Source organism: Giraffa tippelskirchi, chromosome 5, assembly GCF_054371585.1.
Source record: "Giraffa tippelskirchi isolate mGirTip1 chromosome 5, T2T-mGirTip1v1.2.pri, whole genome shotgun sequence".
Taxonomy (NCBI): Eukaryota; Metazoa; Chordata; class Mammalia; order Artiodactyla; family Giraffidae; genus Giraffa; species Giraffa tippelskirchi.
The window spans coordinates 94,742,065-94,759,952 of NC_137279.1; the positions used below are offsets into that span (position 1 = coordinate 94,742,065).

Consider the following 17,888-nt stretch of genomic DNA (forward strand, 5'->3'; position numbering starts at 1 on the left):
TCTGGACTCCATGAGTCCCATCCATATATTAATAGTAAAGCAAACACAGGACCTGAGATCTTTTCCTTTTCTTTTTTTTTTTTGGCTGTGCTAGGTCTTGGTTGCTGTGTGAGCTTTTCTCCAGTTGTGGCAAGTGGGGGCTACTCTCTAGTTGCGGTGCGCAGGCTTCTCATGGCAGTAGCTTCTCTTGCTGTGCAGCACGGGTTCTAGGGCCCTTGGGCTTCAGTAGTTGCAGCAGGTGGGCTCAGTAGTTGTGGCTCCCAGACACTCGAGCACAGACTCGGTAGTTGTGGTGTACAGGTTTAGTTTCTCTGCAGCATGTGGGTTCCTCTAGGATCGGGGATCAAACTCGTGTCTCCCCAGTTGATCATGCATTGGCAAGGGGATTCTTTACCACTGAGCCACCAGGGAAGCCCTGGTTAGGATATTTCTTGCTGCAAATGTTACTAAGTTTCCCTAGTCTTGCAGGTATAGGGAATCAGAAGCATTGGAATTAAGGGCTTCCCAAAGATTTATTTCATTCCTCAAAGTGTATTTTATTACAGACTCTAGTAATTTTGTTTGTAGCACATTCATTTGTATTCTGGGCCAAATGTGACGTAGTTTACTGATTTATCTTACTCTTCTTACGGTCCCTTCACTATATCATAGCTAATGATATCAAACTCGGAAGTATAAAGTAATAAATGACTACTTCTGCCATCGATCCTTTTCATTAAGCAGACCAGCCCTCTGCCAACACTTCCAAGAAGAAAGGACTTTCTGCAAAGACAAGTTCTTTTGTGCCCCATAAGCAACAGAAACACAAAAATATCCAGTCCTTACCTGGGAGGCTGGTTGTTTTTGCAGAATCTTTGGAGAAAATATTTTCATTATCTTCAGTAGTAGTAGGTGCCTAAAAGAAACATTCCTCACTGTGAGCCTCTTTCTGCAGATTCCACCATCATTCAGGACCCAGCTCGGGGACTATCTCCTCCTTCACCTCCTGCCTGATCCACCCATGGCATTTCTTTCTCTAGCTCATGCACCTCTCCTTGTCTGACCTGTCACTCTCAACTTACTTGTATCTATAGCTTGCCTAGTTGGGGTGGGGATTTCTTCCCACATGTCTCTCCACCAGGAGCTTAAGGGCATACCCCTTCCACAGAGGAGATACTCAATAAATAACCTGAAACAGCAGATGTATTATGGGTCTGGTGCCAGGGCATGGGTACTACCACTTACTGGGAAAAGCTCAAGCTAGAATCTTGGATCCACCACTTACTAGTTACAGAATGCAGGGGAAATTTCTTAATCCACGTGGGCATCAGTTTTCCTCCTTTGTAGGCATGACCATGGGCTTCCCAGGTAGTGCTAGGGATAAAGAACCCACCTGCCAATGCAGGACACATAAGAGATGTAGGTTCGATCCCTGGATTGGGAAGATCCCCTGGAGGAGGGCATGGCAACCCACTCCAGTATTATTGCCTGAAGAATCCCATGGACAGAAGTGCCTGGTGGGCTATAGTCCTTGGGGTCGCAAAGAATCAGACATGGCTGATCAGCACAGGCATGATCATTCGGGTACCCAAATCTTGGCGATCATAAGGATCAAATGAGGAAGGAGATGCCAGGCTTAGAGCCTAGTGAGGCATGGCAAGTTCTCGGCGTCAGTTCCCTCCACCCTCCAGCCCTGTGAGTGTGGGCTTCACCCTGGAGCTGTTTCCGCTGGTGCCTGGACAGTCTTGCATCCAATATGGCCAAGATGCAAGACCCTGGCTCCTTCTCCATGCTGCCCAGCTCCAGGAGTGGCTGAGCCTCCCCGCTTAGCATTGAGGGAATTAAGGACCAGGAGAGGAGATGTAGTTGAATGGGAAATTGGATTACACAAGGATTTGTTAAGCAGCTTCAGAGGTAATCCTCTTTTCAGAAAATTATGACACCAGGACTCCATAGGGGAAGAGCACAGATACACAAGCTAAGCTATTGGTGATGCCCAGAGGTTCAGAGATGAAACAGCAGCCACCAGACACACAGCAGCTCAGTGAGCTGGGCCAGAACTGATCCACACTTTACGCGGCCCACATCACTGGGACGAGAGAACCACTCTTCCCCTGCTTTATAGAGGTGTGCTTTACAGAGCCCCTGGGTTCAGGCTAATTGCTCACAGACCTGTTTCTGGTAAGTGGTAGAGGTGCAATTGGGTCAACTTCTGCCTGATGCCAGCCCATAACCCTTAACTCTAGGTGCTGCTGCCATGACCCTTTTATAAGAACATGGGCTCACCTGTGTGGAGGTGGGCAGTTCAGTCGTAGCAGAACTCCTGGACTCTGTGGATAGAAAAGTCATTATTAATGATTCATGAACCCTGAAGTCCTGACTGATGGAATAAAATTAATCACAATGAATCTTATGCTGAAAACAAGCAACTATCCAACCCTAAAGGACTAACCATATAAATTCTGATATAATCATACATTGCAATAGTCTTTAAAAATATTTCAGAAAATAACTAAGAATATGATATAATGTTAAACAAAAAATGTAAGACAAGAAAAAGTGCATATAGTGTGATCCAAAGTTTTGCATGCGATGTGCTAAGTTGCTTCAGTCATGTCCGACTCTTTGCGACCTCATGGATTGTAGCCTGCCAGGTTCCTCTGACCATGGGATTATCCAGGCAAGACTACTGGAGTGAGTTGCCATTTCCTTCTCCAGGGGGATCTTCCTGACCCAGGGATCAAACCCATGTCTCCTGCGACTCCTGCATTGCAGGCAGACTCTTCACCACAGAGTCACCTGGGAAGCCCATGTTATATGATATACCGTAATATATATTCTGACTACTCACTGGAAGGACTAAGGCTGAAGCTGAAGCTCCAATAATTTGGCCACCTGATTCAAACAGCCAACTCATTGGAAAAGACTGTGATGCTGGGAAAGATTGAGGGCAGAAGGAGAAGAGGGCAACAGAGAATGAGATGGTTGAATGGCATCACCAATTCAACGGACATGATCTTGGGCAAACTCCAAGAGATGGTGAGGGACAGGAAAGCCTGTCGTGCTGCAGTCCATGGGGTCGCAAAGAGTCAGACTTGACTTGGCAACAGAACAACAACAACAACAACAAATATATATTCATACACAGAAAGAAAAAAAAGGAAGGATATACAGCACCAGATATAAGCACCATTAATATTTTCATCTCCTTTATGTCCCCTTTTGCAATAAAAATATTTATCTAAACAACAGATTCTCTAGGACTTTGCTGGTGGTCCAGTGGCTAAAACTCCACACTCCCAATGCAGGGGGCTCAGGTTCGATCCCTGGTCAGGGAACTAGATCTCCTATGCTGCAACTTAAGATCCCACGTGCTGCAACTAAGACCCGGCTCAGCCAAATAAATAAACATATTTTTTAAAATTATGTAACAACAGACTCTCACTGCCTGGATGGATTTAATATACTGCGCCAGAGAAGGGAGGTGGACAGGGCACCCTCCTGGGCCCCTCCCCCTCCATGGGAACCACGTTGCTGCAGAAACCCTCAAGGCTGCAGAAGGGCAAGTATCAAAGTGAGAACGCTGACATGAGGCCTGACTCAGCTGCAAACGTGGGCCCGAGGGACCAGGCACTGAATGCTCTGGAGTTTAAAATATTTTCTTTTCAGTTCATCGTTTCCATCAAGAAATTAAAAATACCACAGAACCAGTTTCTACAAAGATGTCAAGTCTCCCTGAGTCAGGAGTAGAGAGACTAGCAAGGGGTTGGAGGAGAGGGTGACCCTTCTTCTGCTCAGGACAGAAATTTCCAGAAGGGGTGTGCCTTCCCCAGGAGGGGAAAAACATCACACACTAGCAGCACTGGAAGGGACACAAGAGCATGTTCACCCTCCGCACTGTACAGAGAGCCCAGAGAGGGAAAGCAACTTTTCCAAGGTCACAAAGCAGCTTAGCCCCAGATCAACCTTGGATAAATGGGAGCGACACAGTCTCTTATTCTTTTGTGTTCTTCCCAGCCCAACCTAATAGGGAACAATTAGACTCACAGAAGGGGATGACTGAAGGATTAAAGGAGGGTGTGGGGACGCTAGAATGAAAGCTAAAACCAGGAGACAGGGACAACTCTACATAGGAAATATGGTTGACCATGAATGGTCATTCAGTCCAGTGGTTCTTAAACCCAGACATGTTCAGATTCATCAGTGGTCTTTTAGGTCCACTTCTTGACCTATAGCCTCAGAATCTCCATGGTGAGTTTCAGCCATCAGGGTCTTTAAAAGGTCCCTCAAACCCAGAAAGATATTTCAGGAAGAAAAGGAGACCGGTATACTTTTGACTCTCAGCTCTGATCCCCAACATGATATGAGGTCCAGAAAAGGATGTGTAACCTTTGGTGGCTCAGATTTCCAGAGATAAAGTAGGAATTTTCTCTCAAATAACCCAGGAATGTTACCAGACTGAACAAAATTTTTCCAACACATAGTTAAGATTGTCTTACATAACAAGACTTTTTAAAAACCTCCCTAGATGACAGTAGTGTTAGTCCCTCAGTTGTGTCGGACTCTGTGCGACCCTACGGACTGTAGCCTGCCAGCCTCCTCTCTTCATGGGATTCTCAGGTAAGAATGCTGGAGTGGGTTGCCGTTTCCTACTTCAGGATAGATGACAATGGGAACCCCTGACTCAGACCATTTGTCCCCTGAGATGGAAGGTGTATTGCTATTACTAATAAACATTTCCATTTTACAGAAGAAACTAGGGCTCAGGGGAAAATAAGTTTAATAATAATATTATTAATACTAACTGCATACTAATAAGATATTGCTAGTACTTCTACCATCGACCTTGGTGGACGCTCACTCCACTCCAGTTCCAAGTGGTTCTTTGTCTACGTGATGTTCATAGTATCTTACAAGGCAGGTACTATTATCACAGGTTTACACACACAGAGGCTCAGGAAGGCTATAAAACGCTAGCAACATCAGAGAACACATTTTTTCCGTTCAGACAAAAGTATTTTATATTTCCTAGTGTTTCACTGCAGCTAGCATGTGGAATGAAAGAGGGGAAGGAACCGGCATTCAGTGGCTCCCATATGCCCCTGTGTGCCAGAAGTAACGGGCATAAGGACAGTGGTGGTGGTAATGAGACCATAACAGCAACAACTACGACAATGCGTGACATTTACTGAGAGTTCACGATGTGCCAGGCACCATCTTACCTATAATACTTTAGACGAACTAACTAATTTAATTCTCACAACAGTACTCTGAGTATTGTGAGATCGGTAATAGTATCACCTTCACTTTACAGATGGGGAAAATGAGGCACAGGGAGGTTAAATAGCTTGCCTGAAGTTTTGTAACAAATAAGTGTTAAAGCTTTCTGACTCCAAGAATAAACTTTTTTCTACTTTATTAAAAAAAAAATCATCTCTAGATTGAACATTTCTCACATTCAAGGACTGTATCTTACTCATCTTTGTAAACTCACTACTTAACACGAGCCTGCATCTTGCTGAAAAACTGCAATTAGTAAAATTTCTATTATGGAAAATCACCTGGGAAAAAAAAGACTGATACATTAACATCCAACACTGAGTGTGTCCCCGTATTAATATTTCCAGATTGGACGATGTACTTTTATACCCATAACAAAGTGAATGAATGAATGACCATATCCAGTAAGTGAGACTGAGAGAAACTGTGAGTTTTTTCCACCTGAGTTTTTAAAACAAAAGACTTATTTCTGTTAACTTGAAAATGGATTTGGGTTTGCTTACTTGGGTTTTGGAATAGAGAAATTCGATACAAAAGATGGCAGAGGCCTTCATACCAGATTTGTAGTTTTGGTCAAGGCACTCAACTTCTTTTAGACCTTGTTTCTTTGTTTCTAAGGAAGGGGGTGGCTTCCTTCTACACAGGTCACCTCAGATCACAGGCTAAAGGACCTAGCACTCGCCCAGCACACAAAAACATCTGTTTAAAAACCGACTCTAAATTCAGAACACAGGACATAAAACATTTTCTAACACAGTACTTTTAAATTGTATATTATGACCAGTTAAAATATGGGCTACTGGGCTCCAGGGTTGGAGTACAGAGACGGAACACAGGAGTGGGCTGGGAATAAGAAGAGGCAAAAGAAAGAAAAGGGAAACCAGAGGGTGACAGAAAGATGAAGGAACAAGGGGAGAGGGACGAACCACAAAGCCAGACATTCAGAGAGGGGGTGGGGTGGAGACACAGGGACCCACAAGCTGAGCGGCGCGCCAGGCAGCCCCTCCACTCTGAACTACATATCTTCCCTCACAACCTATAAACCACCAACCAGAAAGTTAATCACTGTTCCTCCATTTGTGCTGGACTTCCCTGGTGGCTCAGACGGTAAAGCGTCTGCCTACAATGTGGGATACCCGGGTTGAATCCCTGGGTCGGGAAGATCTCCTAGAGAAGGAAATGGCAACTCACTCCAGTACTCTTGCCTGGAAAATTCCATGGACGGAGGAGCCTGGTAGGCTACAGTCTATGAGGCCAAAAAGAGTCGGACACGACTGAGAGACTTCACTTTCACTTTTTTCCATTCGTGCAGAAAAACAAAAAAGCCAAAAACCTCACATTGAGGAGCTGACAATCTCCTGAGGGGATTGTCTACCTGGGCCCCAGCACCACCCAGGGTACTCTGTGGAGAAGTCTACTAGTCTGAGGCCAAATGAGAAAAAGCAGAGTGGATAGCTACATAGCTTAGGTGTCTTCCTTCTGAGATTAAGCCCTTGTTTCATCCTCTTATGAAATGAGTGACGGTCAATGGCAATAGCTACTTTTTACTTGGGTTTCCCTGATGACTTAGACGGTAATGCATTGCCTGCAATGCAAGAGACCTGGGTTCAATTCCTGGGTCAGGAAGAGTCCCCTGGAGAAGGGAATGGGAACCCACTCCAGTATTCTTGCCTGGAGAATTCCATGGACAGAGGAGCCTGGCAGTCGAACATGACTGAGCGACTAAGCACAGCAGAGCACTTTTTATTTAACCATTTAATTTTAGGTCCTTACTTAGCAAACTGAAAAGCTGGTGACTTTCTTGGGTACCCAAAATTCTTTTCGAAATTTTACAGAAGTCCCAGGAAACTTTCAGCTATGCACAGAAGTGGAGCAGGTAGGGAGGGTGTGGAAGGAAGTGATGCAGTGGTGGGCCCAGAAAGAAGGTGGATAAAGACACAGACATGAGTGCCAAAGTGCTGGTCCCACTGGAAGGGAAGAGGTGAGTGAGGGCCAGGCACGAGGGATGGTGGGCAGGCAGCTAGAGAAGGCCCTCTGCTCCAAGCTCAGGAGTTTGAGCTTCACCTGGAAGTTAAGGGGAGTCATGGCTGTAGACCAGGGAGCAACATTCAGGCTTGTGATCTAGAAGGATGCCCATAGCAGTGGCGTGGGAGACACCTGGTGCTCTCTCACCAGAGACAGAAATCCGTTTCAGGGATCCTTGTAGGAATTCTGTTGAGGGACATCCCTGGGTCCAATGGCTAAGACTCTGCACTCCCAATACAAGGGGCCCACATGCTGCAACTAAGACCCAGGCACAGCTAAATAAATAACAGAAAGAATGCTGCCAACACGGGACAAGAACCTGAGCCAAGGGAGAGGGTGGTCTGGCCGCTGTCCTGGGCATGTCCTGGCTCAGAGAGCGGGCTGGATGGTAGTGTCCATCGCCAGACAAAGAATACAGGGAGGTTTGTGAGGGAGGACATGGTCCAAGCTCTGGGCAGAGAGGAGACAAGAATCCAGAGCTCAAGGGACAGATGTGGCCTGAAACACAGGTGAATTGCTGGCATCTGGTATATACTTACATGTGCCAGGCTGGGTGTGAACTGCTGTCCAGCTTGGTTAGTCCTCTCAACCCAGTGAGGAAGGTGTTTTGTTTGGGAGTTTTGAAGCAGGCGTATCATTCTCATCTGAAAACTAAGCAAATCTAGGCACTTTCCTAAGGTCCTGCTGGGAAGCGGGCAGTGCCAGCGACCAGAGCCCAGTCTGCCCAGCAACAACACTGCACCCAGTGGATGCGACAAGGCCACCCCGTGGAAGGGGCATGTGGAGTCACCATGGAAAACGGCACAACAGCAGAGCCAGGGGATGCCCAGGGACGGGTGAAGGGGCACGATCTCTTCAGAAACATGTCCCCAAGTACTCTTTAACCTGCACAACTTCCCCTCGGGGCGTGCCAAGGGTAGGAACGCAGTGAAGTCCCCCAGAATGGGACGACTGGAGGGTTTGCGGTGATAGTATGTGGCTGAAGGGATCGGGCCAGGGAGGACCACCTGCCCAGGCAGCGTGCAGCCCAGCCTCTGGATCCCCCAAAGGCCATGTGGATGCAAACCTCAGCAGTGTGAATCCAAAGAATGGGTCCACGCTGCTCACTACCTGTGACAGCTGGTTCTTAATATTTTCCAGGTGTCAGTGAGCAGGGTGTGAGAGGGAGTTAAAGGGATTCATGAAAGCAAAAAACAACCCTCTTATGCCTAACGGGCTTTTCCCTAGCATTTTGCCCAGCTCGCTGTGCAAAGGGTCCACAGGCTTGCTGGATGCCAGCCCTGCCACTGCTGTTGGAGAGGACAAATGTGAGGAACTCCCAGCCTACAAAGAGCGGCTGACCAGCCTCCTGTCAATGTGTAACCTCTCCTTCCTGGCCTGACATCAGAGTGACATCGGCCCTGACAGGTAGGGACTCCATGAGTCACTGTGGCAGGTGCTGTTGGCAGTCACCTGGCCTTCCTGGCGAGAGCAGGGACCCGAGGACTGTGTGACTCAGTGCCCTCCCCTCAGGCTGGGACCCTAGCTGCCTCCACAAGACTGTGTGCAGCCAGGTCTCGGCCTCAAGGGGGCAGCACTCGCTGAAGTCCAGGCTCCTTACTCCCCTCCCCCACACCTCTACACCTCACCCCCTCTCTCTTCAGGCCTTCCCACCTGCCCCACTCAGACCTCCCACCCACACACCTGTGCTCCAGCCGGGCCAAACAGCCCTGCCTTTGTTCACAGTCCATGTCCTTGCACCTGCTGTTCCCGCTGCCTATAATCCCCATTCTCTACTTGGGAAACCCCTACAACACCCTCCAAGACATAACGCAAATGTCACCTCCTCCATGAAGCTCTTCTTGCTCTTTCTAAACTGCCCGGAGTGTTGTCTGCTCCACAAGCCTTATCAATTACAGTGGGATGCTACGCCAGCCCCTCCCCCACCCCACCCCCGCACATTCTATCACTGGCAAAGCCTTCTCAAATACCCATTTCACATTCCCCTCTCCATTCCGATTCAGTGAGTCCCGGACTGTATCCAGGGCGGCAGTTCTAGGATGTCCACAGCCCCACTCTCTTTATCCCAAGAACCGTGTGGTCAACAGTTGTCACCCACAGGCTTAATTGCTCCGCGGCACATGGGATCCTGCCGGGCCAAGAACCCATCAACACAGCACTCAAATTACTAATCCTCCTACACTTGCAGTACTAGTTATTATCGCTAAGAAATGTTTTTTTCTCTAAATTCATAAAAGCTCTCCGAAGGGGACAAGACAGGTCACGTCATCTCCATTTTACAGATGACAAGACTGAGGCTCTGAGAGGTAAACTAACGTTACCAAGGTCATACAACCTGATTTCCAGGTCCAATGTACTTCTCTTGGCCTCTGTGTCAGGACCTCCACACCTAGGCAGGGACATCCTACCTGTCTGGGCTTTACGGATAGAGGCAGGTCTTTGGGGCTAGAAAGCCCATCAATATAGTATCTAGTGCACTGACATGTCCCAAACAGTGAGATAACTCTAAAATATATGTAACCTCAGTAAAACATACATAACCTCCCTCTCATTTTCCAGAAGTGCTCCCCAATTTCCAACCTAAATCCCTCTTGCATGGGAATAATCCAGGTTCCTCTTGCTCTGCCCTCAGTGGAGAGGGGAGCAGCTGGTTTCTCCCTTGGCTATATTCACCACTGGGGTTTTGAAGACCCTCTCTTCAAAACCCACACAGGTACAGAATAGGAGCTCAAGCCCTTCAGCTGCTTATGTGAGAAGTGGTCAAAAGAATTCTGTCAGAGCTTACGTGATCACTGTAACAAGTCACAGAAACACAGGAGCTGAGGTTGAACAGTCAAAGACATGTGCCTACCACACTGTCCTCCACCGGCAGGAGAATACAATTTAAAGAGGAACATCCACAGATGAGACCAGCTTTGAGGGAAGGTCACGAACCAGGTAAGGAATCCACAAGCCATCCCATACAACAGCCTGGGAACAGAAGCACAAGCAGATGCAAGTGCCCTGGGAATTCCAGAAGCATTCAGAGAGGGCAGACTAGCAGACTTAACAGGGGTTACCCTGGAGACCAAGGCCCAGAGAGACCAGAGTTGGGTTCACATGAGAAAGAATTTTCTACTTGAATAGATAGTTCTCCAAGAAAGATATACAAATAGCCAGTAAACATATGAAAAGATCCTCAACACCACTACTTATTATGAAAATGCAAATCTAAACCACAATACCATTGTGCACACAGTGGGGGAAGGAGAGTGTGGGACAAACTGAGAGAGTGGCATTGACATATATAGACTACAATTGTAAAATAGATAGCTAGCGGGAAGCAGCTGTGAAGCAAAGGGACTCAGCTCAATGCTCTGTGATGACCTAAAGGGGTGAGATGGGGGTGGGGGTGGGGAGGAGGTTCAAGAGGGAGGGAATATTTGTATACTTATAGCTGATTCACGTTGTACAGCAAAAACTAACACAACATTGTAAAGCAATTATCCTCCAATTAAAAAATAACTCCACAATACCACACCCATAAGGAGAGGTACTAAGAAAGAAAGAAAGAAGAAAAGAAACAGAAGGAAAGAAGAAAGGAAGAAAATACCAAGTGTTGACAAGGATATAAAAAAATAGAACCTTGCACATTGCTGATAGGAACGTACAAAGGTGCAGCCACTGTGGAAAACACTATGGCAGTCCTTCAAAAAATTACAAATATAATTACCATATGGTGTAGCAACTACGCATCTGGGTATATATTCCAAAGAATTGAAAGCAGAGATCACAACATATTTGTACAGCCATGTTCATAGCAGCATTATTCACGACATTCAAAAAGTGGAAGCAAGCCATGTCCATCTACGGATGAATGGATAAACAAATTATGGTATAAACATACAATGGAATATTATTCAGCCTTAAAAGGGAAGGAAATTCTTACACAGGCTACAACATGGATGAATCTTGAGAAAGTTATTCTAAGTAATACAAACTAGTCACAAACAGATACAGTATGATTCCATGAAGTACTTAGAGCAGTCACACTCATAGAGACAGAAAGTAAGGCAGTGGTTGCCAGGCACTGGAGGTAGGGATGAATGGGAAGTTACTATTTAATAAGCATAGAGTTTCAGTTCTGCAAGATGGAAAGAGTTCTGGAGCTGGATGGTGGTCAAGCTGCCACAACAATGTGAAAGTGTTAATGCCACTGAATCACACACTTTAAAATGGTAAGTTGTAAGTTATTTGCGTTTTACCATAACTTTAAAAAAAAAGAAAAAAGAACTTTCTAACAGAACAAGATTTTCTAAAGCTATTTGTGACCATCCAAATTAAGTGCTTGGGATAAAAGGTAAACAAGTGTCAGCCTGTATCCAGAACATTTCCACCACACAATGTTATAAATAATTCACTCCCCTTGCAAAGGCTCCTAAGGCCATATTAATGTTTGGTATTCAGCATGTTTTGGCTCAAAGTAGATACAAACCAAAGACAATTACGGACAGGTCAATACAATCTAGCCTGAAGGATGTTCTGATTTACTTAAATGACCTTTCTAAGTAGGATGGAGTAGTTAGGCTTCCCTTCTTGTCCAAGTCTTATCAGGAAATAAACTTTTGAGGATAGGGTCCAATAGAAAGCTGCCTCCTGCTCTTGATGGACAGAAGAGGGGACAGCAGCACCTGACACTGCTTGAGCCTGCACCTGACATTGCCTGCATCCAACTAAGAAGAAAAAGAAATGCAAAAAAGCAAAATGGCTGTCTGAGGAGGCCTTACAGATAGCTTGGAAGAGAAGAGAAGCGAAAAGCAAAGGAGAAAAGGAAAGATATTCCCATCTGAATGCAGAGTTCCAAAGAATAGCAAGGAGAGATAAGAAAGCCTTCCTCAGCAATCAGTGCAAAGAAATAGAGGAAAACAACAGATTGGGAAAGACTAGAGATCTCTTCAAGAAAATTAGAGATACCAAAGGAACATTTCATGCAAAGATGGGCTCAATAAAGGACAGAAATGGTATGGACCTAACAGAAGCAGAAGATATTAAGAAGAGGTGGCAAGAATACACAGAACTGTACAAAAAAGATCTTCACGACCCAGATAATCACGATGGTGTGATCACTCACCTAGAGCCAGACATCCTGGAATGTGAAGTCAAGTAGGCCTTAGAAAGCATCACTATGAACAAAGCTAGTGGAGGTGATGGAATTCCAGTTGAGCTATTTCAAATCCTCAAAGGTGATGCTGTGAAAGTGCTGCACTCGATATGCCAGCAAATCTGGAAAACTCAGCAGTGGCCACAGGACTGGAAGAGGTCAGTCTTCGTTCCAATCCCAAAGAAAGGCAATGACAAAGAATGCTCAAACTACCACACAATTGCACTCATCTCACACGCTAGTAAAGTAATTCTCAAAATTCTCCAAGCCAGGCTTCAGCAATACGTGAACCATGAACTTCCAGATGTTCAAGCTGGTTTTAGAAAAGGCAGAGGAACCAGAGATCAAATTGCCAATATCCGCTGGATCATCGAAAAAGCAAGAGAGCTCCAGAAAAACATCTATTTCTGCTTTATTGACTATGCCAAAGCCTTTGACTGTGTGGATCACAATAAACTGTGGAAAATTCTGCAAGAGATGGGAATATCAGACCATCTGACCTGGCTCTTGAGAAACCTGTATGCAGGTCAGGAAGCAACAGTTAGAACTGGACATGGAACAACAGACTGGTTCCAAATAGGAAAAGGAGTACGTCAAGGCTGTATATTGTCACCCTGCTTATTTAACTTATATGCAGAGTACATCATGAGAAACGCTGGGCTGGAAGAAACACAAGCTGGAATCAAGATTGCCGGGAGAAATTTCAATAACCTCAGATATGCGGATGACACCACCCTTATGGCAGAAAGTGAAGAAGAACTAAAGAGCCTCTTGATGAAGGTGAAAGAGGAGAGAGAAAAAGTTGGCTTAAAGCTCAACGTTCAGAAAACTAAGATCATGGCATCTGGTCCCATCACTTCATGGGAAATAGATGGGGAAACAGTGGAAACAGTGTCAGACTTTATTTTTTTGGGCTCCAAAATCACTGCTGATGGTGATTGCAGCCATGAAATTAAAAGACGCTTACTCCTTGGAAGGAAGGTTATGGCCAACCTAGATAGCATATTTAAAAGCAGAGACATTACTTTGCCAACAAAAGTACGTCTAGTCACGGCTATGGTTTTTCCAGTGGTCATGTATGGATGTGAGAGTTGGACTGTGAAGAAAGCTGGGCGCCGAAGAATTGATGCTTTTGAAGTGTGGTGTTGGAGAAGACTCTTGAGAGTCCCTTGGACTGCAAGGAGATCCAATCAATCCATCCTAAAAGAGATCAATCCTGGGTGTTCATTGGAAGGTCTGACGTTGAAGCTGAAGCTCCAATACTTTGGCCACCTCATGCGAAGAGTTGACTCATTGGAAAAGACCCTAATGCTGGGTAGGATTGGGGGCGGGAGGAGAAGGGGACGACAGAGGATGAGATGGTTGGATGGCATCACTGACTCGATGGACATGAGTTTGGGTAGACTCCGGGAGTTGGTGATGGACAGAGAGGCCTGGCGTGCTGCAATTCATGGGGTCGCAAAGAGTCGGACACGACTGAGCGACTGAACTGAACTGAACTAAGAAGACACCCTAAGCCCCAAGCCCACTCCTCTGGTTCTCCCAGGACAGGAAGGACAAGGACTACATACTGCAAAGCCAGGGTAGAGGAAGGCCATCTCATCACAGTATCCATTCTGGGGGAAGAATGCCAGCCTATGTATAAGTCTCCCGGAAGCCAGATACAGAAGAAAGTGGCAGAGGTAGGGCTGGGTCTGGACAACTTATATCATTTCTGTCCTTTCTTTTTTATCCATACATACTCAATAAAAATTATTTTTCTTCTTTGCTGTGTCATGTGGCAAGTGGGATCTTAGTTCCCTGACCAGGGATCAAATCTGAGTCTCCTATACTCAAAGTGTGGTGTCTTAACCACTGGACCACCAGGGAAGTCCCTATTATTTTTTAATTGCCTAGTATTTAAAAACAACTAATTTGGTCCACTTATGCTACAGGGCTAAAGAGATCTGACACAGAAGCAAACCTGGAAACTATTCTACAATAAGAAGACTGGGAACAATGGAATGGGCTGCTACAAGGCGTAGTAAGCTCTCCATCTCTGGAAGCATTTGAGCAGAGGCTGGGCTACCACTCTTTGGGTTTGTAATCAGGGAGATTCCTGCTCTGGATGTACGTCTATTAAATCCTAGTATTTCATAGGAAGGAGTGAAAAGATAATGTCTCACATTATTTTCTTGGGGAAAAAAAACCAGCCATGTTAGTTTGTTGTTCAGAGAGGAGGGGACAGAAGAACTAAAAACAGCTTCGTCTAGTGAGCAGGGCTAAAAATGGGAAGGGGTGGGACAAGAGACACTGGTTATTATTATAAGCCCTTCTCTGCTTCTTTGCCGTGAGCATGTATTAATTTGATAAAAGTTTTAAAAGTTAAAAAAATAATTCCCATGGGTTAAAAAAAAAAAAAATTAGTCATACAGTTGCTTAACAATATATTTTCCAAAAATAATTACATGGGAATACTCACGAAATTTGATATATAAATACATAAACACATATAAATATACCTAGAAAAGGAAAGAAGTATAGTAAAATGTTCTCACTGGTTTTCTCTAGGTGGTCAGAATACTGGGAATAATTATTCTTTGTATTTCCCTGGAATTTTTCACTAATCACAGTAATTACTCACAAATGATCATTATTACCTTTAACAATTTTTTTCAAGTAAAAAGCATTAGTAACTGTGGTAGATTAAATATAGCTACAAGTTCTTTGCCGTTCTTCCCATCACGTTGTAGAGTGGATCTCTCCTCTTGAGTCTAGGCCGGTCTGCTGGAAGACGACAGACCTCAGGGAGACCTGAGGGCCCCCTCCACCAGCCAGCGTCGACCATCAGACATGGTGAACTGAGGCAGTCTTGGACAGTGCCTGATGCAGCTACTTTCTAATTCAGGCCAGACCAGCAGAAGAGCTGCCCAGCTGACCATTTCTCAAAATCTTGAGCAGATAAATGGCTGTTGTTGTTTAGTTGCTAAGTCATGTCCAAATCTTTTGCAACCCCATGGCTTGTCCTCTCTCCATGGGATTCTCCAGGCAAGAACACTGAAGTGGGTTGCCATTTCCTTCTCTAGGGGATCTTCTCAACCCAGTGATCAAACCTGCATCTCCTACATCATAGGTGGATTCTTTACCACTGCGCCACAAGGGAAGTCAGACTTGTTACATCCATCCTAAGTTGCTTCACTCATGTCTAATGTATTTGCAACCTTATGGACTGTAGCCCACCAGGCTCCTCTGTCCATGGAATTCTCCAGGCAAGAATACTGGAGTGGGTGCCATGCCCTCTTCCAGGGGATCTTTCTAATCCAGGGATCGAACTTGTGTCTCCTATGTCTCCTGCACTGGCAGGCAGGTTCTTTACCACGGGCACCACTTGGAAAGACTTGTTATGCAGCAACAGATAATTACTGATATAATAACAAAGCTGAAACGCTCAGTTATCACATACCTGTCCAAGGGGTGCCAGTGACCTCAGGGCTCCACTCGCTCCACAAGCCATTCCCAAATTCCTCTTGGGCCCGAAGCTGCACCACATGCCTCATGCCACTCCAAGCATCATGGATGATGCAGTGATACTGGAGATCCTTGATCTGTGGGTGAGAGGCAAAATGGACTCTGGGGTGGACCCATTAGCTCCACAGGGCCCTTGGAGTCCTTAGACACCCACAGTTCTTCAGGTGCTCCCTCTTTCAGGTCCAGTGGGCCACTCAGCTGGGCAGGGGGCTCACAGCAGGTGAAGTTGCCCTCGGCACCAACAGGAGCAGAAGCTAAGTCACTGCCCCTGCCCCCAGGCACCACAGAAACCTGCCAGCACACCCTTGACTTGTAGGCAGCCCATTTCTGCCCCCAGGTCACACTCTCGCCCTCACAAATCAGCCCATAAAGAGGAAATTGGCCTGGCGTTATTGTTCCCACTTTATAAGTGAGGCAGCCAAGGCTCAGAAAGGTTCAGGGACTTTGGAAAGGACATGCAGGTAGTAAGCAGCTGACTGGGACCCAAAACTCATTTTTTTCTTTCTAGTACCCATTCTACCACCCCCTGAGTATCTAAGGACTCTTTACTGTCCAAGAGTAAAAGAAAAATTTACCATCCATGTTGTGAATGTCTTTGACTGTTCAGTCCGGTATCGAAGCTCAAAGTGTAACCTGTAGAAATATGAGTTCCAGGAGGGGGGGTCTTGCCAGGTGACACTGAGCCAGCGGGGGTTTCTGTCCACGGCGCTGACCGTGATGTTGACGGGTGGGTCGGGCTGCACTGTGGGAAAAGGGAGCACGGCTCCTATGTGGCAGCAAGCATGGTGCAAAGGAGAGACCCAGGAAGACGGCAAGCCCCCAGCAGGCAAGACCCCACCTCCAACCTCCGACCACCTCCCCACACACATCCCTGCCACAGTCAGACTCCTGGCAAATAAAGCACAAAAGGCACCAGCTCACCAAACCCTTCACCAGGCCACTCCAAAGAGCGCATGAGAAACATTAAATTAAAAAAAAAAACAGCTGAAGGGCAGAGGGAGGCCTAAAGAGCTCACTTACAGAGTTCGTAACCCTCAAATGTTAGGGGGCTGCTGGACTTGTTCCCGGCACTGTTGGCGACACACAGGGACACTACGTAGAAAGAGCTATCTCCCTCGGGGACAGCCAACTGGCAGGAGAAGCGCTGAGACTCGGGAGAATACTGGCACGGCTCCTGGAAGTCTTGCACTGGACTGTGGAGACAAAACAAGGGCGGGGCTTGCTATCAGCTGCGGCACTTACCCAGGACTGGGGTGAGGAGGGGGCAGTGGTGAGACGCTGAGGCTCTGGGGTCTCACCCCCGCGGGTGTTAATCTCTGCTCCACACACTGAGTAGCACTTGGGGTCTTGAGTAAATTCTCCAACCTCTCCGAGCCTCTGTTTTCTCACTTAAAAATGGTAATATTAATAATACCCGCCTCATAGGGCTTTCTTAGGATTAGTTGAGTGTAAGACATCTAGCTTAGCCCCTGGCACCGCCGTCAAAGGGGCTGAACTAGAGGGCGAACTCAATCGCCGTGGCATCACGGAGGCCATGCATTCAGGCTCTCTGCCAGGCCCTGTGCTCTGGCCACTGCAGGGGATGCAGAAAGGAACCTAAGAGGCCCCACCTCGGCCCAAGACACTAACAAAAAAGACCTGCCCTCAGAGGACTAGGACAGCCAGTGGAATGCCATTCCAGAAGCTCGAAGTGCTGGAGGGGTTTGCAAGAAGATGGGAATGTTTCTGGCAGGTGAGCCCAGAAAGGATTTCTGGTGATAGAGATATTGGAGTTGAGAAAGACACTGTCCCACCTAGTCTGGAAGCCTGAGACTTCACCCACATATGACATGTATGGGCCTGTGAGGCCAGGGCAGCTAACCACCTCACTGCTACTGGACAAATCAACCATCAACCTCTGATTTGAGTCTGAAGCCCAGGCCCAGGACAAACTCTTTTCTTCTTGGAAGCCCGCCCC

The 17,888-nt window shown here is 46.4% G+C and overlaps 1 protein-coding gene across 1 annotated transcript in view; it reads right to left on the reverse strand.

The window, feature by feature from the left end:
* Positions 1 to 17,888, reverse strand: part of IL6R (interleukin 6 receptor) — a 53,602-nt gene that overhangs the window by 10,654 nt on the left and 25,060 nt on the right. The window contains exons 4-8 of the mRNA XM_081494670.1: positions 16,952 to 17,124; positions 16,507 to 16,673; positions 15,867 to 16,008; positions 2,266 to 2,309; positions 826 to 895 (exon numbers count right to left, since the gene is read on the reverse strand). Of these exons, the coding sequence (XP_081350796.1) occupies positions 826 to 895; positions 2,266 to 2,309; positions 15,867 to 16,008; positions 16,507 to 16,673; positions 16,952 to 17,124 (596 nt within the window). The remainder of the gene's footprint in view (positions 1 to 825; positions 896 to 2,265; positions 2,310 to 15,866; positions 16,009 to 16,506; positions 16,674 to 16,951; positions 17,125 to 17,888) is intronic.